The 26462-nt window shown below is 37.8% G+C and overlaps 1 protein-coding gene across 36 annotated transcripts in view; it reads right to left on the bottom strand.

The window, feature by feature from the left end:
* The window catches only part of PPFIBP1 (PPFIA binding protein 1), a 169110-nt gene that overhangs the window by 7087 nt on the left and 135561 nt on the right, over positions 1 to 26462 (bottom strand). For 12 of the 36 annotated variants that reach the window (XM_005611000.4, XM_001502834.6, XM_070271106.1 and 9 more), the window contains 14 exons: positions 24864 to 24925; positions 21157 to 21241; positions 18516 to 18670; positions 13219 to 13334; positions 12587 to 12643; positions 10952 to 11012; positions 10569 to 10598; positions 8521 to 8692; positions 8009 to 8041; positions 5548 to 5698; positions 5104 to 5232; positions 3473 to 3623; positions 2401 to 2512; positions 2190 to 2278 (listed from right to left, as the gene is read on the bottom strand). In XM_005611000.4, the coding sequence (XP_005611057.2) occupies positions 2190 to 2278; positions 2401 to 2512; positions 3473 to 3623; positions 5104 to 5232; positions 5548 to 5698; positions 8009 to 8041; positions 8521 to 8692; positions 10569 to 10598; positions 10952 to 11012; positions 12587 to 12643; positions 13219 to 13334; positions 18516 to 18670; positions 21157 to 21241; positions 24864 to 24925 (1403 nt within the window). The remainder of the gene's footprint in view (positions 1 to 2189; positions 2279 to 2400; positions 2513 to 3472; positions 3624 to 5103; positions 5233 to 5547; positions 5699 to 8008; positions 8042 to 8520; positions 8693 to 10568; positions 10599 to 10951; positions 11013 to 12586; positions 12644 to 13218; positions 13335 to 18515; positions 18671 to 21156; positions 21242 to 24863; positions 24926 to 26462) is intronic. The other 24 variants (XM_070271121.1, XM_070271130.1, XM_070271110.1 and 21 more) reach the window with 3 other exon arrangements.

Genomic DNA, 26462 nt, shown 5'->3' with positions numbered 1-26462 from the left:
TTTAATCTATTATAGCAATATTTTTTAAATAAAAATATTAGACAATCCATTTAAATCCTTAAGGCTACTAACTGAACAAAAATTATTGCCTGAATTTTTTCTGGATTAATTTCTTAAAGGTAGTTCTTTATAAGTTAGAAATAGCACAACATATTTTAATCTAAGATTGAGACATCCATTCAAAACATTTCCATGTGGGCTATTTTCAACTAACTAAAGTCTATCAAATTAAGAAAAACCTAAATGCATAAGGTTTACAATGTAAATAAAATGTTAATTATTTTAGCTTAAGGAATTTTAAAAGTAGGGGGCATTTTCTTTTAAACCAAAACAGATTATTTTGGGGGGATTAAAAAAAATCTTTTATTTTTAAAGTAATTTTAGATTCACAGAAGAGTTGCCAAAGATAGCACAGACAATTCCCTAAAACCCTTCACCCAGCTTTCCCTAATGTTAATACTGTATATACATGATATAGTCATCGAAACTAAGAAGTTAACATAGACAATAATAAAATTAACTGAACTACAGACTTTATTCAGATTTCACCAGTTTTCCTCCTAGGTCTTTTTTCTGTTCCAGGATCCAATCTAGGATACCACATTAAAGGACACGTTTTGTGATTTAGGATTTCTAGGGTCAAATATTTTATTTTTTTAATTTTTATTTATTTATTTTTGCTGAGGAAGATTGTCCCTGAGCTAACATCCACTGTCAATCTTCCTCTTTTTGTATGTGAGCCACCAACGTAGCATGGTCACTGACAGATGAGTGGTGTAGGTCTGCATCCGGGAACTGAACCTGGGCCACTGAAGCAGAGCACGCTGAACTTAACCACTAGGTCACCGGGGCTGGCCCTCAAATTTTTTTAAATAATTTATTCTTTTATAGCTGTGAAAGTTATAGGTATGCTTTTTTGTGATTTTAAGCCTGAATTTGCTCTCATTTCCACAGGAACATACTTATACCTACACAAGCCAGCAAATATTTACTGAATTTGTTCCAGGAAGACTAGTAAGCTATTATGAGCAGGGATCTGCAAACAGCCTAGGATCAAATGCTCTATGACTTTCTACTACCTTCTAACTATAGAAACTCGGTTGAGTTACCCAATTTCTCGATTCCTTTGTGTCCTCATCTAAAAACTGGGGATAATAAGAGTGCTAACTCCAGGACTGCTGGGACTTGAGTATGAATATGAGTAAAGTGCTTGAAAGAGTGCCCGACACACAGCAAATGTGCAACACACCACATGTTGGTATACCACATGCAGGTTTACACGATGTGCCCACCAAGGGACAGACTTTGGTTCCACAATAGAGAAGAAAACAAATCCCATGAGATCAACTCCAGATTTCTTTGATATTGAAAAATTCCTATGTAAGTTAGTTGTTTGAAACTTTCAACTTATTTAAAGAAGATACTTGGGGTAGTTGGATCCACAGCCTAGCTCACAAAAGGCCATTTAAATACAAGTATCTTCGGTTGACCACTAAGAGTACTATGGAATCTAGAACACGTTCTCCTAGAATCCAAGGAAAAGTCCTTCTACCCATTGGCTGGAAGGCTAGAAACATGCAACAATAATGAAGGAACCAGAACGAAAGTCCACCTTTCCCTACTTCTTCTGTACTCCAGTGACTCCTGCCCTAGCAGAACCAGGCTGAAGTGAGAAGGATGAAAAGCTTTCAGGCAACAGTTCTCAAAAGAAGGGAAGGGAGAAGACGAGTCCCTAGGGATGTCAGGTCTCAGAAGGATAGCCTCTTCTGAGTGGCCACTGCACACAGGAATATATAACTGAGAAACTGCCAGGGCTTCAAAACTCTACTTTCTCTCTATTTTTCAAACATCTTTATGATATATAATTCACTTACCATAAAATTCACCCATTCAAAGTACACTTCAATGTCTACGCTGTTCAATATATAAAATCAACTTTCTGGATAGCTTAGTTTAAATAAGATTTCATGCAGCTTAAATCAGGGTTTCAAATTTCTCCAAGGCTACTGCAATCACCAAACCCTACAACTTCAACCTAGCAGGAAAGAGTCCCAATCCACTGCTCAAGTTAAAGCCACACTTTCAAACTCTGGTGGAATCATTGTGAAAACACTGTATTTTGCTTACTCTATTTTTGGATTAAAAAAAAAATTTTTCACTCCTCCAAATACCAGGAATGAATCACTTACAACAGTCATGTAATGGAGCATTCGACCATCTACCCGTCCTTCATCAAACTGGGTCTTGTACTGGGGCAGACCAATATCATCCAACCATCCTAAAGGAGAGAAATTAGTGCCGTTACCAAGCCACAGAACACTGTTCCTGTGATTAAAAAGAAAACGCATCTCTCTCCCTCTCTTCATTCATTCATTCATTCATGAATTTAAAACCTCTTACTAGTGACCCAGTTGAAATCCAGCTTTCCATGATTGGTTTCTTCTTCTGATCCCAGGGCTTGCAGCGCCAGCTGCAGTTTCTTTCGATGAAGCGAATGCTTGATTCCAAGTTCCTGAAATAATAAACGGAAATATCGGCTTTACAATTGTCCATATGGGCTGCATGCCACTGGCAAAGGATGCAAATTCCTCCAAAATGAAGCTAGCATTAAAGACCCAATAACTACATTAAATCAGAATACTAACTCAGCTAGTAAAATGTTGCTGAACAAAAGGCCCCAGAAAGCCAAGACCACAGCAGTTAATTTAGCAGTATGTTAGATATTCCCTATTAGGCTCATTCCTTTGCAAGATAGGAACTGTAGCACAATAATAGGAATCCTACTCTTATTTTGTATTAAATGTTAAATAATTAGGAAGATAGGCTAGCCCAGTGGCACAGTGGTTAAGTTTGCATGCTCTGCTTTGGTGGCCCAGGGTTCAGGGTTTGGATCCCAGGCACGTTCCCAGCACCGCTCATCAAGCCATGCTGTGGCGGCATCCCACATAAAATAGAGGAAGATTGGCACAGATGTTAGCTCAGTGACAATCTTCCTCAAGCAAAAAGAGGAGGAATGGCAACAGATATTAGCTCAGGGCCAATCTTCCTCACCAAAAAATAAATAAATAAATAATTAGGAAGCAATGTTAAATAACTGGACATAAAATGTAGAGCTCTTTTTTCTTTCCTTTTGCAAAGTCAAGCTGAATTGCATATATTACATTGAGCAGGTGAGCCACTGATAAAGCCACAAAATGACTGAGAAATATGAGCTGAAAGTTTATTATGACTATACAATTATTTTTCATTGAAATGCCCAGTGGCTTAAGTGTTCCATAAAGAATCATTAAAACCAAGTTCATCCTTTTACGTCCATGAGACAGAATAAGCATGAAGCAGGAAACCCAAACTTTTTCAAGAGAACTTACTGGCTCCACCCACTCCTCTTTGTGGAGTGCAAAACAATCCTACATTCATATTCTCTTTCTCTCTCCCAGTCTCCATTGTGTAAACAAAATAGAGAAGCAGTCACCTTCTCTAGATCTTGCTGAGACGCCTGTAAAAGTGTTTGGCCAGATGCAATCCAGTGCTTGCCAGAATTCAGGTAGGACCCCAGGCCCTGTTCCACAAGCCAACTGCAAACCTGCTCCTTGGTCCACTTGGCAAATGGCATATCCAAGTCACTGCAGGAAAAGGAAGAGTTGCATGAAAAACAATTCAAAGCCAATCTGCAGCTTATCATCAGAGTTAAACAACTGTATACTCAATAAATACAGAAATTCCCTGGTGTTACATTTTTGACCACAAAAAGCTTAACTTTCAGTATATATTTAGAGGAGGAAGTGGTACTCGAGTTGAAGGCTACCTTGTAAGACCATAGTCGTCATTTCAGACAACATCACAAAAGATTCAGTGTGATTTAACAAGAACATGTCCCACAGACCAAGACCGAATTGAACCAGGTCAAGTCACTGTACTAGTTTCAACCAAGGTTGTTTGAGGATTGAATTCCAAAACAGAAAATACTAGGTCAGACTGAAATAAATTCGAGTCTAACTTGAATTAACTTTAGCTAAATTATGGTTTCTCTCCAGATGGTAATCAATGAGAAGAGGGCGATACACCATCATTGAGTACGGAAAAGTGTAATCAAAGCAAATTTCTGTTTTATTTTACTTTGACACACAAATAGTGTTCCTAATTGAAAAAGAAAATGTGAGATAAAGGTTTTTTTTTTCAGATAGCACAAGGAGGTTCCCTATTGTATACAAAGAGAACATATGGCAAATGGGACTATTCGGTATTTGAAGAAGGCCAAAGTGAATTTCCTCCTTGATGAAACTTGTGCCCAGTCTTCCGCCTGGGTGGAAGGGACCATGGTTAAAAGATTGCTAGCCCATTATCACTTTGGAAAGATTTAGTATCAATGATTTGTGCTCTATGTTTGCCAACTCCACCCCTTTATTCTCAGTAAGTCAGTGCAGTAATTCCAAACCAGCCCTAAACTTTCCTACATAAGAGTATAGGAAAAGTTCTAGGAGTCTTACTAGAGAAAACATTACCTAGTCTTAATAAATGTAAGAATTCTGATAGAATGTAAGTGCTTTCACAGACTCCATTAATTGCTGATGTTTATTGAAGAGTTATTATTTGCCAGACACTTAATACATATTAACTCGTTTAATCTTCACAACCACCTTTTGGGGTAGGTATTTATTATTACTATGAGAAAAGAGGCACAGAGCCTGGAAGTAGTTGCTCAAGGTCACCCAGCTTGTAGGAAGTGATAAGGCCAGAAATCAGATGCAAGTGGTCTGACTCGAGAATCTACTCTTAACTACTATGTTATCTTATCTTTCCAGGGCTATGCTTATACTTATTTTCTATGTACAACTTAAGTCGAAGAGCCATTCTAGTACAGATGTTGCTGACACTTTAGCTCTGGCACCTCCCTAGTTCACAGAGCCCTCACCTTCTGTAGAGTTGTTCACCAACCACTGCCAAAGTGCACTACTCTAAAGATGATGGTCCCTTCCACTAGGCATGGCACTAAGCAATGGCTTCGATTTGTGTAATCCAGGGAGAATACTAACATTGCAGGTGCTCACAAGGCCTTGACACGTGGGGAGAGATGCAAAAATCCATTAGTTTGGCTGTTTTTACCTGTTAGTTTGTCCCAAATCTCGAGACCAACCCAATCGGGGCCCTGCAGTTGCCCTTGTCCCTCCTCTTTTGAATTCAGGCTCAGACATGTCATCTGGGTTGAATGTAGTTGACTGACTTCTCCTAAGTCTGAACAGAAGACATAATACACATTGCACTGAATTAGAACTGAGGATGCCTTAGAGTTTAAAAGTTAATCAGAACATTTTTAACTGGTGCATACATTTGAGCTACTCTTCTTTCTAAGTCACTAGAATAGACATTTGGATTTAAACTTTAACTGAGATCTAATAAGTTAATGAATCCCAAATCACAATCTTCCTTCCATAAAAGGAACACACAAGCCTTACAATTTTGTACCCATTTTTGGCCAATTTCCCATTTATTCCCAGATTTGAGCAACAATTAAGACAAAGCCCACTCCACCTGTTCTTGGTCACTTACTTTCCAAAGAGTTTCATGATGCCTCTGGATTTCTTTTTGGAATCTGGTGATGGTGGAGACATCTGGAAGGGACTGCTCCCCTGTGCATCTTTTGGCCGAGAAGGCACACCAGTTAGATCTAGGTGCTCAGCTGTCTCCTTTTCTGTTTCAGCTATCCCAAGAACAGAATACAAACTTGATGCATTTTAAAATATGGAAAGAACACGACTAGATGTTAACCTTCTTGGCCTTAGCAACTGTTTAGAATCCTTCTTCTGTAGGTCTTATAAATCAGTGATTTACAAAGAGCACCCAGCAAATGTTAAAAATGGAACACAAAAGTATGTTCTACTCTGTAATCTCTTGTGTACAAAGTTAACTAATTTACAAATTATAACCCCTCTGAGATTCAAAGGCGTGACAGGATTGCCATATTCTTTCCTTGAGTGATTTGAGTTCATAATGAAATTATTCTCAACCTTGCTATAGCAATTATTACTGCTGGCTATCTCCTACATCCTTCAAAATCATCATCTCCTTCAGCTTCTTGTCATGACGCTCTCCTGGATCTGTCATCTGATAGTTCCTTCTTTGCTGTAGCACCCCTGTTTTTTCTTCCTCCTCCACTCCACTCCAAGATTCTGTTCTAAGTTCCTTCTGCAGGATCTCTTGACAAGCTCACCCACTCTATGCTCAGCACCAAACGATGGTGTCATTCATTCACAAACATTTGGCATCAAAATCTCTGGGCCTATAGGGTTTCGCCAGTTTGAATCCTGGGCGCGGACATGGCACCACTCATCAGGCCACACTGAGGCGGCATCCCACATGCCACAACTAGAAGAACCCACAACTAAAAATACACAACTACCTACCGGGGGGCTTTGGGAGAAAAAGGAAAATAAAATCTTCAAAAAAAAAAAAATCTCTGGGCCTAATCTCTCTCCCCAGCTTCAGTGTCTCAACGCTGGATATATTCCCAATTCGGTATGCCAAGGACATCCTGGCAACAAATCCATCCGATATTCCTGAGCATCTTCTCTTAAATTTTCTTATTTAATATTTCATTAATACTAACTAACACTCTCCCTGTTACTCCAGTCCAAACTCTTCAACATTTTCTTTTCATTCCTTCCTCTACTTCGGAATTTACATCAAATCACTTACCAAGTTCTGGCAATTTTTTATTCAAGAAATCTATTCCTGTGCATAACCTGTTATGTTCTAGGCACTGAGAGGAGACTAAACTGGATATGCATAAATTTTTCTTTTGCTGCCTGTTGATTTTGCCGTAAAAGAACAACATCCAAATTTGCTACTCTCAGATCTCCCAGCATTAACTATCTCAGTTCTTTTAGCTGTTCCTTAATGGATGGTCCCACACAAGCAAAGACAAGGGCTACTGTTTCCACAATGTGAGATGGTACACTTTTATAGAAGGAAAGTAAAATCTGCACAAAAATCACAGGAATGGTGTTTCAGCCAGATATAAAAGTTTCAGAGGCTGACTTTTCTATGAAGCGGAGCTGTGATTATAGGTTATAATAAGCAGCATTTGCCTCTTAGCATTGACAGTACATTTCCTCTAAGAAAGATGCAAAAACATTTGAAACTAGCTGTCTGAATAGATCAGTGTATATTATTCATCCAGTGTTCATTCTGGACATTTAAGGCTACAAAGAGAGAGAAGCCACCTTTGCTGATCCCCATGAATAGACAAATATGTGGCTATCTATCCAAGGTAACAGAACCTACTGGAAAATCCAAAGGAACCTTTCCATTCAAACCCTGTGGCCATGATGGGTACAGGTGTCCCCGAAAATGTTGCCTAGCCTACCCTCATTTTAAAAGCATCATATTTCGATTTTGAGGATTTTTTTTTTCCTACGGTACCCTTCCCTTTAGAGAGGAAAACTGAGTTTCCCCTCTCCTAAACTCACTTCAGGGCCGACTCCTCAAATAACACACACAGTCACTTCTGTCACCACTAAATATTACCTCCATCTTCAAAGCAATAAAACGTCAGAAGAATGTTTCCCTGAGAGAAGTAAGTGTAAAATGATCATTTTCAACGTCTTCCACAGACCTCTCTACTTGGCTAAGAACTTCTTTTTGGAGGCTGGGAAAAATGTAAACGTGGAGAAGGAATTGTAAGGACCTCAAAGTTAGTGTGAGATGATACGCACTTCGAGGGTGAAAGAGCTGGCATTTATAATGCAAGGACGTTGCTGCCCTGCCCTCTGAGAGATGCTGTGCACTTCTAGGTCCTCTGAGCTACTCGCAAGGTGTCATTAGCATTGGTTAAAACAGCGTTTAGGCTTGAAAGCAAAGGCTCTGCAGGTGGAAGGAACATTCTGAAGTAGAGAACTACATTTTCTGACTGCTGCCAGCTCGCTTTCTAGAGATCACAGATGCCAAGAGCAGGGATTAGCTCGGTTGGGAGCACAGCGCTGGCGAGGGCAGGCATGCAGGGGTACAATACCTAAGGTGGGTGCACTGGCACTTCGTTTACGATCTTCAGATATCCCAACAACGCACACAATCACACGCAGCCCAATGGAGAGAACACAGGGGAATGACAAAATGAAACACAGATCAAACTCCTACTCACGAAATACACACAGTGAGAGGGGAGGCAAGCACGGCACTGTGCTTCCGAGGTTACACACAGACTCCATTAGCAGTGTCAATATGGGGTTAATTTTGTCCTCTTTCAAAATAGATGGGAAGCTGTTTACAATGAAGTCAGAGAGAATCACAGTTTTAGGCCTTTCCTCTAGGTCTACCCCCCAGAACAGAGAGCAGGGTGAGAGTTACGCAGAGCTATCTTCACACCGCTGAATCAAACCCACAGAAGTATTTTTTTACCCTCCAGTTAGTCACCTTCGTTTCTGAGAAAGAGAAATGTATGAACAGATGAATGAGGGAAAGGAAGAGATTGATCTTTTCCTCATCCTGAAAGAATTAAGACAAAGGCACTTGGGCCATAAATACCCAAGTTTGGTGCACTTGCTGTCCTCTTGTTACTTTTTATTTTAAAAAAGCCACGACCGAAGGAAGATCTGGCTTTTCGAGTGCCAAAGGGGTTGTCATCCATGGAGGCATCATGTCCTGGGGCTTTGGGAGGGAGGCTCCCAAATGGGCTGCTTTCTCCTGGAGCTTTTTCCTGAGAGAGAAGTAATAATAAATGTAACATAACACCAATGCACATAATTATTAGGACACGCTGCGTTTAATACTAAATATGTTACATAGGTGATTTTATTTAAAAGAATGACTGAATTAACAAATTGATTTTGAATATCAAATTCCACATTAGAAGTTAAAAAGGTCAATTCTGAAAGCTACTTAAGAAATAACAACAGAAGCAACAACAGAAATATGGTCATCACTAACCCATAATCCATGTGATTAGAACTTGAAATACTAGGATAGATAGAGAAATTCTCAAATTTTATTTGCCTCGTTCCCCCAAAGACATGGAGATATGACATAACTACAACAGCAGATTTCTTACTTTCCTAACACTTATGACATAGGTTTGGCTATAATATAGTTCACAGTCTTTATGACTCCATCAATAGATCCCCAATAGAATATAATTATTCTAAAAAGTAGGCATTAGTCCCAAGCTCCACATCAGCAATATAAGGAGATTCTACTCATTCTTCTCCAAGAATTAATAATAAAATGAAGTCACAATCAGCAACCATTTAAAACATTTGTTTTTAAATGGGATTCTGGGATATATTCATATCTCGCCTGTGAGTTACCAAACATGGATCACCCATTTTTCAAAGACTAGGATACATTCAGATATACTTAACATTAAAACTAAACTTGCTATAATTAAAATTTTCTTGGTTGACTCAGAAGCCACTTCAGGTGTCTACAATATTTCAAGGTCTTTATCAAGAACTTCAATTGTGATTAAATTATGCTTTTAAATACTGCTTATTTTTGAGCTCTCCGGTTATTTGAATTGGCAATTATAGTCACATGGTTGGTTATTTTTTTTAGTAATTGTATGAGGAGGCTTTTGTTTGCATGTTCTCATTTCTCTAACATCTCTTGCCCTCTGCTTCTTTTTTTGCAGACGTGGAGGAGGGCAAAGGGTTATTTGACTCTATATAATCTACTCATAGTAACTAAAAAGTTAGAGATGCCACAATTCAGTGGTACTATTATCTACATCTCAATGCTTACGTCAAAATCATTTAACCATCTATTAAATTGGCAGGATAAAAAGAACAGAGGGTGACTAATTACGGCTGTGTCCACCGTCTGTGCTTTGTCAGTTATACCTACATTATGACTCGAGGCACTGGGAACCAACAGCCAAGAGACTGCGTCTGGAAGGAGCCCGTCTACCCGACTGTAACCTTTACAAGGTTAATGTTAACGATCAAAAATCAGAGGAAAGAAGAACCAGAGCCCCTGCTGATGATGTCTTTAAAAATACCAAAGGTTTGCTGTAGACAGACAGTGGTTATATAAAATAAACTGCTGGTGATCTAAGAAGGGCTTTTTGTGGTGTCTAAGGAAGCTGAGTTATGATCGTTATGGTCATCAAACACATGACTGAGAGTTTGGGGTTTTGTTTCTGTTTTTACAATAACTTATTGAGGTGAAATTCATATAACATAAAAATAACTATTTTAAGTGAACAATTCAGTGGCATTTAATACACTCACAATGTTGTGCAACCACCACCGCTATCTAGTTCCGAAACATTTCCATCATTCTAAAGTAAAATCCTGTACCCATTAAGCTGTTTCTCCCCATTTCAATATCCCTCATCCCTGGCAACCACCAATCTGTGTTCTGTCTTTATGGATTTATCTATTCTGCATATTTCACATAAATGGAATCATACAACATGTGATCTTTTATGTCTGCCTCCATTCATTTAGGATGTTTTGGAGGTTCTGAGTGTTTTGGTTTATTGGAGACATTTAACATTAATCTTACATATTAGACGTCTAATGCATATATCAGAAGTCTCAGACATTTTTACATTGTAATCTAGACATAAAAATTACCTCTGAAGGCTTCTGAATAGGCTCCTTTTCCTGTTCAAAACAACGACAAAATTTAAGGTTGTTATAGGAATGCTTTACGTATTCAGAATTTGTCACATATAATTCCACAAATTAAAATAAATTTATATCAATTTCTAAGCTACAAAATCTCAGTTTCATTTATTTCTACAATGTTTTACTAAAGTCTCCATTTTTGGTTTTATGTGCTACTTTCAATCCTTCATACTCATACTTCTTAATATTTACCATTAACTGTGGTATCCAATAATTTTCCTTTAGAGAAACCACAAGTTCTTAAGAATTTTATTTGCAAAATGGGAAAAGATGAAGGTCCCTAAATATTTTCTTCTCAGGGTAAAAGACAGAAAGAACACAGAACCAACCCCATCTGATGACTCTTTCTTCAGGTTGCCCAGGCTGCTAGACTTTTGAAGACTTGAAGTCCTGAAAACAACAACAATAATAATAATTAGGATTAATAATAAATGGAACGGTGTCACTGCTTCAAGTAAAATACCTTAGGAAAAAAACTAAAATTGTGTGTGCGTTGAATTATGGTAATAAAAGAAAATCTGGATTCAGGCAGTCACTTATGTGCTTAACTAAATTATAACATTTAGTTCTTTTAAAAGCAGGGGTGGTTAACTGTCCTGCCAATAACTCTAAATGTCCTGCACATGTGAAAATAGCTGGAAAAACACTTAGGACTATCCTTGTGATGTTAATATCTGAAAATAAACCAGCGTTTTCAATGGAGTAGTGGTGCATGCTTTGCCTGTATACAGTTACACCAGGAACTTTTAATTTTTTTATTTTTATTTATTTTTTTTGGTGAGGAAGATTGGCCTTGAGCTAACATCTGTTGCCAATCTTCCTCTTTTTTTGGTTGAGGAAGATTGTTGCTGAGCTAACATCTGTGCCAGTCTCCCTCTATTTTGTATGTGGGATGCCGCCACAGCATGGCTTGATGAGTAGTCTGTAGGTCTGCACCCAGGATCTGAACCTGTGAACCCCGGGCTGCCAAAGCAGAGTGCGTGAACTTAACCCCTACACCACCAGGCCAGCTCCTACACCAGGAACTTCTTAAATACTCATGTACTATTTATAGGTAATCCGTCTAATTAAAATAAAGGATGAAAGTTTTACTTTTCAATTCACAAAGGAATCAATTTTCTGAGTCTGGCAAAGCATTTCATTTTATAGTGCTAATCAAAGTATAATAGAGGAATTCCCATTGCTGCCTATAATAATTCAACTGCCATCCTTGTGAAGCCAAAGTGGCAATGTAAACATCTAGAGAGTTTTCTCCTTTACGTAATTAGCAATCAATTATATACAGCTGGTGTCACTGAAAAATCGAAGGCAGGAATATGCGACCAGTTTTAAAAGAGAAAGAAAAAAGTAACATCTTTGCTCTAAGAAACAGAATAACATAACATACAAATAAAGCCTTTAAATACTTTAAAATACATTTCTCATGTATTTATGTGTAAATAAGTTGCTGGAAATGTCGACTACCAAATAAAGCAAAAGATGATGGAGAGAAAAGAAAAGGTTTCATCTTTAAGTACTGCTATAAAATAGGTTTTCCTAATTTAATCCAGACTTTCACTTGGATAAACACAGATATTAGGTCAGCTTATTAAACTGAAAGTGAAAAACCCTCTGCAGCCTTTCCAGCCATGGCCTCATTCTCTGTGATTCTTTTCTGCTAGATTTATATTCAAAATATAAGTCAGTACAAAAATGAGATTAAAAGCACTGAACTCCAAATCAAAACAGATCAGGAGGGCTAAACATCTGCAGAAACTTGGCATGAGATAATGGTAAATGAGCAAGTATTTATTTGCTAATTCACAACCCCCCCACCCCCACCCCCACCCAATCATTACACCTGCATTAATTTATTCAGGCCTCAGAGTCCTTCGCTTTTAATATTGGTTACTGTTAGTGTAACAGAAGCTTCCTCTCTCCCAAAGATCAATCACATTTTTCACACTCAATAAAATGTAACTTACGAAAGACTATCGCACAGTTGGGGTTCACCAGCAGCACCAAGGATTATTTTTCCATCACTGAAATATAAAAAGAAGTATTTATGAGCTTCATGTGGAAAAGACCATATATATTCTAAGTGAACAGAATTGCAAAGAACAAAAAATCGTGCCAGCGAAGCTATTTCTCTCTTTTTTGAATGTTCTACTGTATTTCAGTTGGTCTAATTGTAAGATTAGGCAATTCATTTGGGAATATGTTCCCCCAAATTCTATTTGCCTATGGAGAAATTATTGTTTCCTTGTCCTGTCTCCTTCACGGCCATCTTCCAAACAGCCTCAGGCACATGACTGTCGCTATTCTGCTTGCCATTCTTTGATGGCCACCTATGACCTAGGATAGAAAATCCAAGTTCCCTAAAATCCTTCTCTAACCTGACCATCACACTGCCCAGCCTCATCTCCAATTACTTCCTGCTTCACACCTTTTATTGCAATAAAACAGAACTGATTATGGGTTCCCCGGCACGTGTCTTGCTGTTTCTTGCTTCTCTGGGTGAAAAATTGTATCTGTAAATAAAGCAATGCACTCTTGCTTTTGGTTGATCTACTTTGCTGAACATTTATATTACGATGTTAGGTACTATATGACATACTTCTCTTCAAATGAAGTCTCTGGCTTAGGAGGCAATTTGGCTTTTTCAGAAGTTTCCAAGCCTTTAGATGCTGGCAACAGGGAAGGGATTGAAACTTGCAAGACGCTGGTGTGGAACTGTAATATAATAATAAAAAGTCAAAAACCAATCCATCAAACAAAACTTAAGCCACAGAGTGGCAAAAAATAAATAAGATAATTAAATGGTCTATCGATAAAATTTCATACGCTTGTGTTTAGAACTCCATTCTTATATTTATAAAATCGTTTCAGGATATAAACATCTAGAAGAGTTAATCAGAGAAAACGTTCTAGAGGAAGGAAATTTTTGAACCTGCTTCTGAATAAGACACTGTATATTGTGAATAAGATAGAATAAATATCCTTAAATGAAACCATCAACAAAACAAAAAGACAACCTACCAATTTGGAGAAAATATTTGCAAATCATATATCCAACAGGGGATTAATTTCCAAAATATGTAAAGAACTCATCCAACTCAACAACAAAACAATGAACAACCTGATAAAAAAAATCGGCAAGGGATATGAACAGACGTTTTTCCAAAGAAGATATACAGATGGCCAACAGGCACATGAAAAGATGTTCAACATCACTAATTATTAGGGAAATGCAAATCAAAACTACAATGAGATATCACCTCACACCCATCAGAATGGCTATAATTAACAAGACAAGAAATAACATATCTTGGAAAGGATATAGAGAAAAGAGAACCCTCATACACTGCTGGTGGGAATGCAAACTGGTGCAGCCACCATGGAAAATAGTATGGAGATTTCTTGAAAAATTAAAAATAGAAATACTATATGACCCAGCTATTCCACTACTGGGTATTTTTCCGAAGAACATGAAATCAATAATTCAAAAAGATTTATGCAACCCTAGGTTCATTGCAGCACTATTCACAATAGCCAAGATGTGGAAGCAACCCAACTGCCCATCGACTGATGATTGGATAAAGAAGATGTGGTGTATATATATATACAATGGAATACTACTCAGCCATAAAAAAGACAAAATCATCCATTTGCGACAACATGGATAGACCTTGAGGGTATTATTATAAGTGAAATAAGCCAGACAGAGAAAGAAAAATACCATATGATTTCTTTCATATGTGGTAGATAAACACATAGATAAGGAGTACCAATTAGCGGTTACCAGAGGGAAAGGGGGTGGAGGGAGGGCAAAAGGGGTAAAGGGGCACACGTGTATGGTGATAGATAAAAACTAGACTGGTGGTGGTGAACACAATGCCGACTACACAGAAGCTGAAATATAATAATGTACACCTGAAATATATACAATGTTATAAATCAATATGACACCAATAAAATAATTAAAAAAAAAAAAACCTTGAATAAGTTTATAGTAAATCCTAACAACTTTAAGCCCTGGTAGAAATCTTGGTTCTAACACACTTGCTTAAGTAACCTTAGGCAAGTCACTTAACTGGGCATCAGTTTTCTGCTCCATAAAATGAGAATGATAATGCCTACCTACCTTACAGGGTTGCAGTGATTTAAGATGAGATTTGAGTAAACTGCTTTGTAAAGAAAGCACTATTTTCACTTTAATTTCTACTACTAGTCTAATACAGAACATTGGTAAAGTCAATTATTATTCTATATGTGAACAAGACCAACTTCAATTAACAGAATTGATGAAAAGTGTAATTAAAACAAATTATAATGTACTTTGTGTCTACACTACTTAAAATACTTTGCTTAATAGTAACACTGCAACAACAACAACAACAACAACAAAAGCACAATACATTTTCCCAAACAAATGCCTTGTGTATCCTAACGATGAACTCTGCAAAAGAATTTTTACACTCTAGTTTTCAATAATTTCTGACAACCATAAGCAGTTAGATTATGGCTCACATCAAGAACTAATAAATGAAACACTTAAAAAATACTCCAGTTAAAAAAAAAATGAAGAAAATTCACCTCAGTGAACTCACTTCGGTGAGTCAACCAACCCGTGACAGCTCTTGACTTCTGGTAGTCAGCCTGTCAGGTAGGGTTACACCAGCGAACACGCTTCTAAACGCCAACCCATCAATAACAGTCTCACCTTCATAACCCCACATAGTTGATGTCAACTCACCCTTGCCTCTGAAAATCCACCAATCCCTGAGCTCTAAGCATCCGGAAAACCCTACACGTGATCAGCTCGAAGAAAATGTCCCTGACCAACAAAACTCTCTTATTTAAATAAGCAATAAACTCAGCTTTGTGATTTTTGATTCAGTTATTGTCACCCTTCGACACTATAAAAGATTACAAAATGTGAAGTCATTTTATCATAAAATAGGAGGTTATTTCATTATCATTTTTTTCAGTTTGCATCTTCATGATCAATCCTGGGCAACTTATTCGGCCCTCATCCCTGTTTCCTGAAGTTCATGTATCTCCTTGGGTTCCTCATCACGGGAAAAAATAGCTCCACTAGCAGACGGACCCATTTTCTTGATTCCCTCTCAACCTTGAAAACTTGAACTCCAACTTCAAATCGCCGCTCGGCTTTTCTTTAAAAATGTGACTGAACATCCTCAATCCTCAAATCATTCTTGTTTCAAATGAAAAATCTGTCATTAAACCACAAATTTACACAGCAAAGACTTTTTTTAAGGATATGAGATTATCTGGGTGTATCCTGCAAGTAAGAGCAGCCTCTATATATGCAGCACACTCATTGCCTGTCAAATGCTATTTTTCCCTTCAATATAAATACATACTGAACAATTGGGGGGTTTTTCCCTCTAAAATATTTCTTATTCCTTACCTAATTCCTCGTTTGTTTTTTTCTTTCAATTTTATTGAGATATAATTGACAAACAGCATTATGTAAGTTTAAGGTGTACAGCATAATGACTTGATGTATTTATTGCAAAATGATTGCCACAATAAGTTTAGTTAACATCTATCACCTTATATAGATACAAAAAAAAGAGAGAAAAAGAAAAAATGTTTTTTTCCTTGTGATGACAACTTTTAGTATCTATTCTCTTAGCAACTGTCAAATATACCATACAGCAGTGCTAACTATAGTCATCATGTATACTATAGCCCCAGTACTTAACTCATAACTGGAAGTTTGTACTTTGTGACCACCATCATCCAATCCCCTAACCCACTAATTCCTAGTTGACAACATATTTTAGCTCTCTCTTACATTTAAGAGGAAATGTTCATTGTTTTCTCCTTGAATTCTATTCAAATTTCATTTTCTCGTTATGTAATTATCAGCAACAGATGTAAAAAGTAAAGATGCCCTTTGGTTTCTTCCCACTACCTATAGTAAAAAGTTAGAGAAGAGACGACCAAAGAAAGAGCCGTTAAATATAAGGGAGCCAAGATTGGTGAGTTCAAAAATCAAACTGTTTTCCACTCCTAGTCTCTCTAGACAGCCCATTACGCAAAAATTAAGAAATGGTTTCAGGGCAAAGATCCAGCACAGGTGCTGTCAAGAAAACAGACTTAAGATGAAGCCATGGGTGTGGCTTTGTTAAGACCTGAGGAAGATTTAAGATGGTGCTGTCTCATGAACTCTTAAAAAGATGAAAAAGTCTAAAAATAAAGGGATATCCCACAGTAGGCTTACAGGGAACATAAGGTAGAAAAGGGTTTATTGTGAAGATATTTGTGGATATGATTTTATCTAATGGAGTGGATTATAAATTGACTCATAAGAAATTCCAGATGTTTAAAACATTAGACTGAAAGGGACAGAGCTAGTAGAAAATGAAAAGAAGGCTTTGGACCTGAATGGATACTTTTACAGAAAACTAATCTGCAAATACAGCCTCCTTCTTATGGAAAAGGAAGGATGACTCAGAAGGAAGAAGCACGAGCTGAGAGGACCGGGCACTACCTAATAAAGGAACTGGCATCTTGTGCTTGGTTGGATTTTGGAACTGCTATGGACTAGTGACACCTGTGTGCTTTGTGTTTTCCCTCTTTTTTAATGGGAGTTCCTATAAGCAGTTATGTTACACCTATTCCACCACTGTATGTCAGGTGTGTGGGAGACAGACAGCTTGTCCTTTAAGTTCCTGGTTCTTTAAATCTAATGGAATGGTACTCAAGAAGCTGTGCCCAAGAAGACATACCTGAGGAGCTTCACCTATATCTGCATGATGACAAGATTCTGGGATGCTGATGCCTAAATAGCATGAGACTGAGGGGTCTTTGGAGAGGGGATGAGTGCATTTGACATGGGAGAGAGATGTAAATTACTGTAGCCAGAGAGTGGAGGGGCAGATTGTATTTTCCAAATATGATTGCACCAATATATCCCACCCGACACATTCTTCTTACAATGTGGTATTGTCACTTCTCCATCAAGAGGTGGGGTCTGTATGTTTCCTCTGCATGAATCTGGGTGGGCCTATGACTATAGGAGAAGAGATGCTATGTGACTTCTGAGATATGTCACAGAAGGTAATATAAATTTGCCTAGTCCTTTTCTTGGGATGCTCATCCTTACGATCCAGCCACCATACTGTGGGGAAGCCAAGCCGTCACATGTAGTGGTTCCAGCCAGAGCCTCAGGTGAGGTCCCAGGTGACAGCCAGCCTCAACCACCAGACATATGAACAAGTAGCCTTCAGATGACTCGAGCCCAAGCCTTTGTGCCACTCCAGCTGCTGCCAAGTGAAGGAGAGACAAGATGCTCCTGCTAAGCCTTGCCCAAATGGCAGATTTGTCGGCAAGATAAATGTCATTCAAGCTACAAAGTTTTGGAGCAGTGTGCAACAGATGATGGAAGCAGACTTTGCTGCCAGTTTAATGTGAAAGTAAGATAAATGATTTTAAGACTGTTTATTTCCCTCCAGTTGCTTTTTCCAAGTCTAAAGAAATCAAAGGGAAATTTTATTCCATCATCATTCAGAGTCACCATCAGAAAGGACTAAAATCAATTTCTTTATACAATCTAATTTTATCCCCACTTTATTCCCTTCTTTACTCTTTAATAAATAGATTACAATCTCATATTTAAGATGACATCTATCTCCAAGGGATTCATATATTCTTCTTGAATTATAAGCAATTTTGACATTGCTCAAGGCATTTATTTATTAAAGAGAGGAGGAAAAAACACATTTCAAATAAAGACCTATAGGACCCAAAACCTGCCAGGACAAACCAAGTCAGTAATTGAACTGAGAAAAGAATCCATGTCTTTCATGTTATCAACAGCACTTTGCCTTTCAAGAACACAATCTCTTCAACATGAAGAAAATATTAAGAGTCAGTAAATACCTCTTCTGGAACACTTGTGTTAAACGGGTCATGACTGGGAGATCCCATTACTGGTATAGGTGATAGACTTTTCTCCAGATCACTAAAACTCTGCACGTCCAGCAAAGTGGAAACGGAACTGGAAGTGAGCAGATCTTCGTAGTCGCCATCTTGGCCTAGGAAAAGACAAAGCAAAAAGAGGTCAACAGCAACTTTTCATTTCTATTTCATTTTCGGAGCAAGATAAGAAGCCCAATTATATTGAAAGTAAAAATTTTTCTGATCCTCAAAAATCAAGGAGGCCACTTCTCCTGGCATCACTTGCAAAACAACATGTGACCTAGGAAACAACATCTTCAACTGGGAGCACCTGAGGCCCAGGGGCTCTTGGGCCACATGCGTATCCAGCAGTAGTATTAATTAATAGTGGTATTAATATGTACAATGATGGACTCACAGGATTGAAATTAAAAGTTAATTTAGTTCAACAACCCTCCTGTAATTTTGTTTCAAAATTTGGGGTTTTACAAATTTCAGTTCAGAAATAACCACAGTGAGGAATACTAGTGGTACAAGAAACCAATTCTGAATAGCGACAAAGTCACTATTTGAACAACTCAATTTTCGTCACTACTGTGCTCTTAAAAAACCGTAGAAAGGAACAAAGGACAAGAAAAAAGATAGAAGATCTTTTGATTCCTTGAAAGGATCCCTTTGTGCCATTCATTTTAAAGCAGAAAGAACAGCCTGATGAAGAAAAGCAAGCATATATCCAGCAAAGCAGAACTTTTGAGAATTTTTTTACACTCTAGAAATGAAAAGAATTAAGTGCGGAACAACCCAGTGCCAGATATTCTTTTTTAAAAACAGAAAGAATGATGCTTACAACTCTAGTCTCTGAATCATATAAAATAGTAAATCATATACTTGCTTAAAGATACTAAACTAGACATAGCTTCTTAATTTAGGTTTTAACAGACTTTTATTCTAATTTTATTAGAATTCAGATGTTATTAGAATTGTATGAGGATTAACTAAATAAATATAAATCCTAGTGAGAAATCACTATTTATATAACTCCTCACTGGAACAAGACATCATTTTCAATGGTTATGAAAATCTATCCTGCTGTATATGGTTAAAAACCAGCTCTTTTAGCTACATATTTATATGCACAGAAAAAAGACTGGAAAGAAATACATGAAAATACCAATAGGGATCATGCGAATGCAATCATAAGTGATTTTCACCCCTTTTTTCTACTTTCTAAATGTTTTACAATATAGGCTAATTACTGGAATTAATCTGTTCTTCCTTGATTTTTAAACATAAGAATTAGAGCATTGAGATTCTATAAAATGAAACAATGTTTTAAATGCTATATTTTTGTAACAATTAATTACTTGCTAATTTGCAATATTCCTTAAAAGAGAGACTCTTTTTAAGGTATGAGAAATGCCGTAAGTCAACACTAACAATTAGAGGTACACTAGTTCATTCAGATATTTATAAAGTCTTAATATATGCCAGGCCCTGTGAAAAGATGAAGATCCATTTTCCCCCCCAAAAATTCTGGTCCAAAGCAGGATTTTCTGTTTGTGAACTCATCAAAACTAAAATTTCAAAATCTGACTGTTTCACAACTACCTTTCAAAAGACTTATTTATTTCTAGTTCTTATGTGTAGAGCAAATAACCCCACCTATGCATTGCTAATAAACAAGCAACTTTCAAAGTTCTTAACACCGTTGTTTGTTTTGAGTGACTCCCAAAGCTTTTCCACATCTGAGGATGACCAATTGGCCCATCTACAGATAAAATAATAACAAATAGAACAAAATGCATAACTATCTTTACTTAGATGTCCTACAGGTTTGTTTCTTTTCTTTTTTATTTAACTTAACATATTCAAAGCTGAACACAATCCCCCTTAACCATTCCAATGTTCCTTCTCTAGGCTTCTCCACCTTGGCAAATGGAACCATCAGCCGCCTAGTTGCTTTAGTCAGAATGTTGATCTTTCTTGATTCTTTCCTCTTCTTCACCCTCCTCATCTAATTCATCACACTATCCTGTTGATTCTAACACTAAAATATATTTCCAATCAGTACCATCAGATCTTTCCACTTAAAACACTGCAAGAGTCTCTTGATTGTCTTTCCTTCCTTCCACTGCTGCTCCCTCCCAATATGGTCCATTTGTTACAAAGATCATGTCGTGGACTTGTTAAGACCCTTCAGGGCATCCCTGTGGGCTCAAGTAAGAGCCAAACTCCTCACCTGCATGACCTGGCAGGTGCTCACCTCTACCATCTCATCTCACTCTCCCCTCTGCTCACTACCTTCCACTCACACTAGTCTTCTTCTTCAACAGACCAACTTCTTTTTTCCCCTAGGCTCTTGCATATATGATTATTCTTTCTCCCTGGAATGCTATCTAATCAACTCCTTGAAGAGGCTTTCCCTGACCAACCAATCTACGGTAGGCTCATTAGCCTACCTACTTTCTGGCAGAGAACAGATGCCTAATAACATTGTTGAGTGAATGAATGAGCTATCTAATTTGGTAAATGATATGCTCCATGAACAAAATTGAGGTCAAATATAAAAGTTCATAGCCCCTTAAGATCAAGTAAAGTAGAAAAACCTTTAGAGCTACACTACCTTTTTTACCTTGGGCCAATACCACCGTATCTTGCATTTTCTTGTACCTGTTCAAGCATTGTCGAAGATCTTCTATTTTCCGATCCTATTAACAAAATAAATTATCAGCTTTAATACTATGATTTTAAGCAGTAAAAGTAATTGTGACACAAAGAATACGTAGACGTGAATTATTTACATTATTCAAAGAATACTTCTAGACTTTAGTAAAACTGGTAATATCTAGAATACTTTTCCTACATACATCAGAGATATAGAAAAAGTACCTCTAAATTTAGAGATCCTATCCTTCAGCTGCCATCTTTAAAAAACAAAAACAAAACAAGGTAATAAGATACAAAACAAAAAAACAAGGAAAAAAAATCAACTTTATTCTCCTCCCTAACCTATGTGTCAGGTCTTGAAAAAAAAAGATCTACACCTGCTGTCTTTATCAGCCATCATTAATTACCACCTGGCTTTTTCCTCTCAAAACACTCCACTAAAGTCCATCAACCAGTCACCAGGGACCTTTTGTTTACTAAAAACAATGAACACTTTTCATCCTTTTTCTAAATTGACCTCTATTTGGCACTTAATTGACCCCACCCTTTCCTTCTCCTTTCACTTTTCTTTCCACTCTTTCTTTTCTTTTATTTTGACTTCTTAATCCCTTGACCAGGTAGATATTCTACTTCCATAATCCCCACTATCTTCCCTACATGGAGTATAAAATGTTAGACGTTCAAGGTTTTGTCCTTACCCTCTTCTTTTTCCCATGTCTTCCCTGTGGTGGATTATAAAGATGGTCTCCCTAGCTCCTCCCACAGGGATTTTGGGCTTGACCATGTGATTTGCTTTGGCCAATGACATATCAACAAATACGATTCAAGAAAGGCTTGAAAAGTATTTTCACACTGGGGCTTGCCCTCTCTTGCTGCTCTAGGGAACCCAGAGGCCACTATATGAAGAAGCATAGGCTAGTCTACTGAAGGATGAGAGACCATTTGGAGAAAAGACATCACAGCTGGGGCCCACCTAGACTGGTGTGTCAACCACCAGACATTTGAGTCACACCATCCGAGACCATCCAGCTCCATCCCAGCTTTCGGCTAACAGTAGAGATCAGCTAAGCCAGCCCAGACCAGAAGAACCAGCTAGTCAATCCCCAAAAGTATGAGAAATAATAATGTGATTTGTCATAGAGCAAAAGCTAACTGATACATCAACTATAGTTTAGTTTCCATCAATCTACAATTCCTTATATCTCCTAAAATTGATAGGGTTCACTCTCCATCAATCTATAATTCCACATTAATCTAAAATTGAGATTCATTTTCCAACTTTCTATGAGAAATCTCCTTTTAAATGTACCATGAGCACATCAAATTGAATATATCTAAAATTAAGCTCATTCTTTGCCCCCAGTCCTTGAACCACTGCTTGGATTCTCTTAATCCTTTGAAGGCATCATCACTCACCCTGTTGCCCCAACCAGAAACTTACTCTCAAATCCAAAGATTTTAAAATCTCATCAACCTGTAAATTTTTCTAAAATCTCTTCCCTCCTTACCACTTCACTGCCATTGCCTTATTTCAGCCTGTGGGGGATCAGAATTAACCACCTCAAAATATGTCTCTTTGCCTTGATTATTTTTAAGAATGAAAGACTGTGAAAGAGACTTTGACTTCCCCCCTAACTGCCTAAATGAATTTAAGATAAAAGACCTGTCCCCAGGACAGGCCATCGCCATAGATAACTCTGGGGATAGGTAGACTGGGAGGATCTTTGCTGAACCCACTCTGATTTATCAAAGTTCTGTTTACCAAACATTTGTTTTTCTGTTTCCATGTGAATTGCCTTCCTCCCCTTTGAAGTCCCAAACCACTACCCCCAACATCCTCTTTTGTCTTCAGCTGAAGATGATATTTAAGCTGGCAGCTCAGACATTTTGGTGAGTTACTCAGCTTTTCTGGGTTTCTCTCATGTATACATGTTATAAAGCTTTGTTTGATTTTCTCCTATTATTCTATCTCACATCAATTTAATTCATAAACCAGCTAGAAAGACCTAGACAGGGTAGAGGAATTCTCTTCCTCCCCTACAAACGCTTCTTCATTTCTCACCTAGACTATTTCAACAGCCTCTTAATTGTTCTGTCTTCACTCTCCCTCCCTTATTCTTGCCTCCATTCTGCCACCAGAGTTAGCTTTGTAAAATGGCAATTTAATTATATCACTGCCCAAGGTCTACAAGCTAAGACCTCAAATTATCAGCCTAGCATACCAGGTCCCATAACATCTCACTGTAGCTCTTTTATCAGCTTCATACACCCCCCTCCACCTGTATCTCATGCTCCCAGCATGCACTGGGCTGTTTCAAGCGTTGGTTTTCGAGACACATTTTCGCTCATGGATCCCTTGCCTAGAAGCCTTCATTTTCCTGACGAACAACTCTTGCTATTCTTCAGAATTTGCTCAACTATGTGCTCTCTGAAGCCATCTGGAACCACCATGAAGTGGTGGTCCTGGTGCTCCTACAGCAGTTTGAGCATCTAGCAAGCCCTCATTCAACATGGAGAGTTTTGTTTGTTATTGTTGCTTTTTAAAGGAGATAAATCAAAACAAAATAAATTTCAGTGATTATTTTCTTAAATAAAAACTATATGGGAAGCTTGCTAATGATCTTTCTTTTTATTCAACAGTGAGAAAGACTAGCAAAAAAAGACTAGGAAAAACATATGTGGGTGGGTAGGACAAGGAATTTATTTTCATAGAATAAAAAGCAGATAAAGAGAATGAAAGGCAAAAACAAAGAAACAAGTACAATGGAGTAGGCAAGAATTGGAGAAAGAAACTTATGATAAGAGAAAAAGATCAAGATGAAGTTCTCTGGCATTTGCTTGTTTTTTACTTCCTTGCAATTACTTTTTTCTTGGGAAAATGCCTTGTTGCTCTATTCATTAAGGGACATGAGGAGAGAGCAGTTCTGATGGTAGGAGCCAAATCCAACTGTTGCCACTTGCCAGATGTATGGCTGGTCAGGTAAGGTAAGCCTTACATTACCTTAGTAGGGTAACTGCATCCCTGCTCTTGGCAGGATGAAGTGAGGAGAAGCAACGAACTCCTGGAGACCCTGGCATTAAGCCAATGTAGCTAAAACATGGCCTAGGGCCATACTTGATTTCATGGAGCCTGTGCCTCTGTTTTCCAGTATCTCACCACCCAGAAAAGCAGAAACAATCCCAGATGTGAAAGAGACCAGGAGTATGAAGGAAATAACATATACATGGAAAAGAAAATCAACATGACCAGGAAGCTAAAGTTGTCATGGGCTACTTCCTCTAGAGTTCCTATTGTAGCCCAGAATTTCCAGTGCTCACAGAAAAGATGTACCATGATGGACTGTATCCTTTCTCTCACATGTTGCCTGAATATAAAGAACGGATCTGATAGCCTGAATATTTTCTAAATTCATGAGGGGAGGGGTGAGAGAATTCTCAGTGGAGCCAGTGCTGCTGGTCTGCATTCCTATGCACATAGTCACAATTGCAACTGCCACCACCAAGAGTGGGCACACTTAGACAGGAAGGGACAATGTTTGCCCCTTAATGCCAGTAGTGTTCAGGGTACGTTCTTTCAAACTAGGATAGTTCAAGAAAATGCATGGAATGATCAAAACGGTGTTACAACACATCCACATAAATATTTAAAATTTGTCTAGATACCTTTTCTTCATTTGCTGCCATCAAAGATTCCACAGCCTTTTTCATTTTTTGTACTTCAATATCTGAAAATATCACAACATCAAATCAGAAGCCAGTTTAGTTAACACATGTGACGATAACGAGAAGCTGACTCTTCCAATTGAAATGTTTTAAGGTAAAGATGTTAATGATTCGTTTTGTTTTGTTTTTAAAAGGGCACAGCTACCATCCATATTCTGTTTTAGGGAAAATCTGAAAAATGAACACCTTCCGTCTCACCTGAATAGTCATCATTCCAGAAAGAAAACAGTACGGGTAAGAGAGCTAACTACTCTCTCTCAAAGCAACACCAAAATCCTCATGAGAACACTGAAGATGAATTTCAGTGCTATAACAATAAAAACACGAAGTTTTCAAAAAAGGAACCTATAAAGCAGTGGGCAAAAGCAATGAACAGTGTACATGATGACAAAAGCAGAAAAAATTATATTAAAATGATAATTCAGTTATAACCAAGATGGAGACACGCATGGAAAGTGCCTGATGGAATGTGATATTTACATGAGGAGTCATGCTAAGAAGCTGGTTGTAGGTTCTGTACAGAAGGATAATAAGTACTTTGCTTCATCTATAAACTTCATTTCCAATATGATTTTAAAACATAAAGGGCAAAGTAAGCCCAAAGGGATTTCCCTTAAAATGTGATATTCAAATACAAAAGCATGTTATTTTAATAACAGAATAAATCATCATTATTTTTTTTGAGGAAGATTGCCCTGAGCTAACATCTGCCAATCCTCCTCTTTTTGCTGAGGAAGACTGGCCCTAAGCTAACATCCATGCCCATCTTCCTCTGCTTTATACGTGGGATGCCTACCACAGCATGGCTTTTGCCAACCAGTGCCATGTCCGCACCCGGGATCCGAACTGGCGAACCCCGGGCCGCCGAGAAGCAAGAACGTGCAAACTTAACCACTGCGCCACTGGGCCGGCCCCAGAATAAATATTTTAAAGATGAAAAGTCAACCTAAAATGAAATCACAAATTTAAAAAACTACAACAGAGAAAAAAATTCAGCTAAGTTTGCCGCCTTCTGAGAAAAAAACCCTACTAGTTTTTAAATAGATAGTTTTTAAAACAACAGTGCACCGCACAGCACTGATATAACATTTTCAATTAAGGTACATCCTTTAGGAATTGCCTTTTTTTTTTCCTAAGGCAAATTCCCTTGACTTAAGAATTCAAAGTCTGGAGGAAAGAGTCCATTAGGGATTTATCTTCATCCTGCATTAAGTAATCTGGGTTCTAGTAATCGGCCTGCAATCTCTTTTCTAACATCAAGAGGGTATGTTTAAAGAAGCTTCTAATGTAGATGCCAGTAAAAAGTGAGCTACAAAACACTGAAAAGCAAAAGTATGAAAGGATCTTTCAACTATGGTAAAACCTTAAAAACAGTAAGTTCTCACAGGAGTATAAACATTATTTTCTCCTCTGACCCTGTATCTCCTGGGCCACAGAGAAAACACTTTCTCCGTCCAGCTCTCTGGGCGCCCTGTCATATCCTGTGGAACAAAAGAGCTGAGTCAGATAAAATCTGCAAAATGATCTTTTACTCCTTGT

Source organism: Equus caballus, chromosome 6, assembly GCF_041296265.1.
Source record: "Equus caballus isolate H_3958 breed thoroughbred chromosome 6, TB-T2T, whole genome shotgun sequence".
Classification (NCBI taxonomy): domain Eukaryota; kingdom Metazoa; phylum Chordata; class Mammalia; order Perissodactyla; family Equidae; genus Equus; species Equus caballus.
Note: the sequence above shows the minus strand (reverse complement) of the source record. Positions and strands in the feature narration are given on the sequence as shown.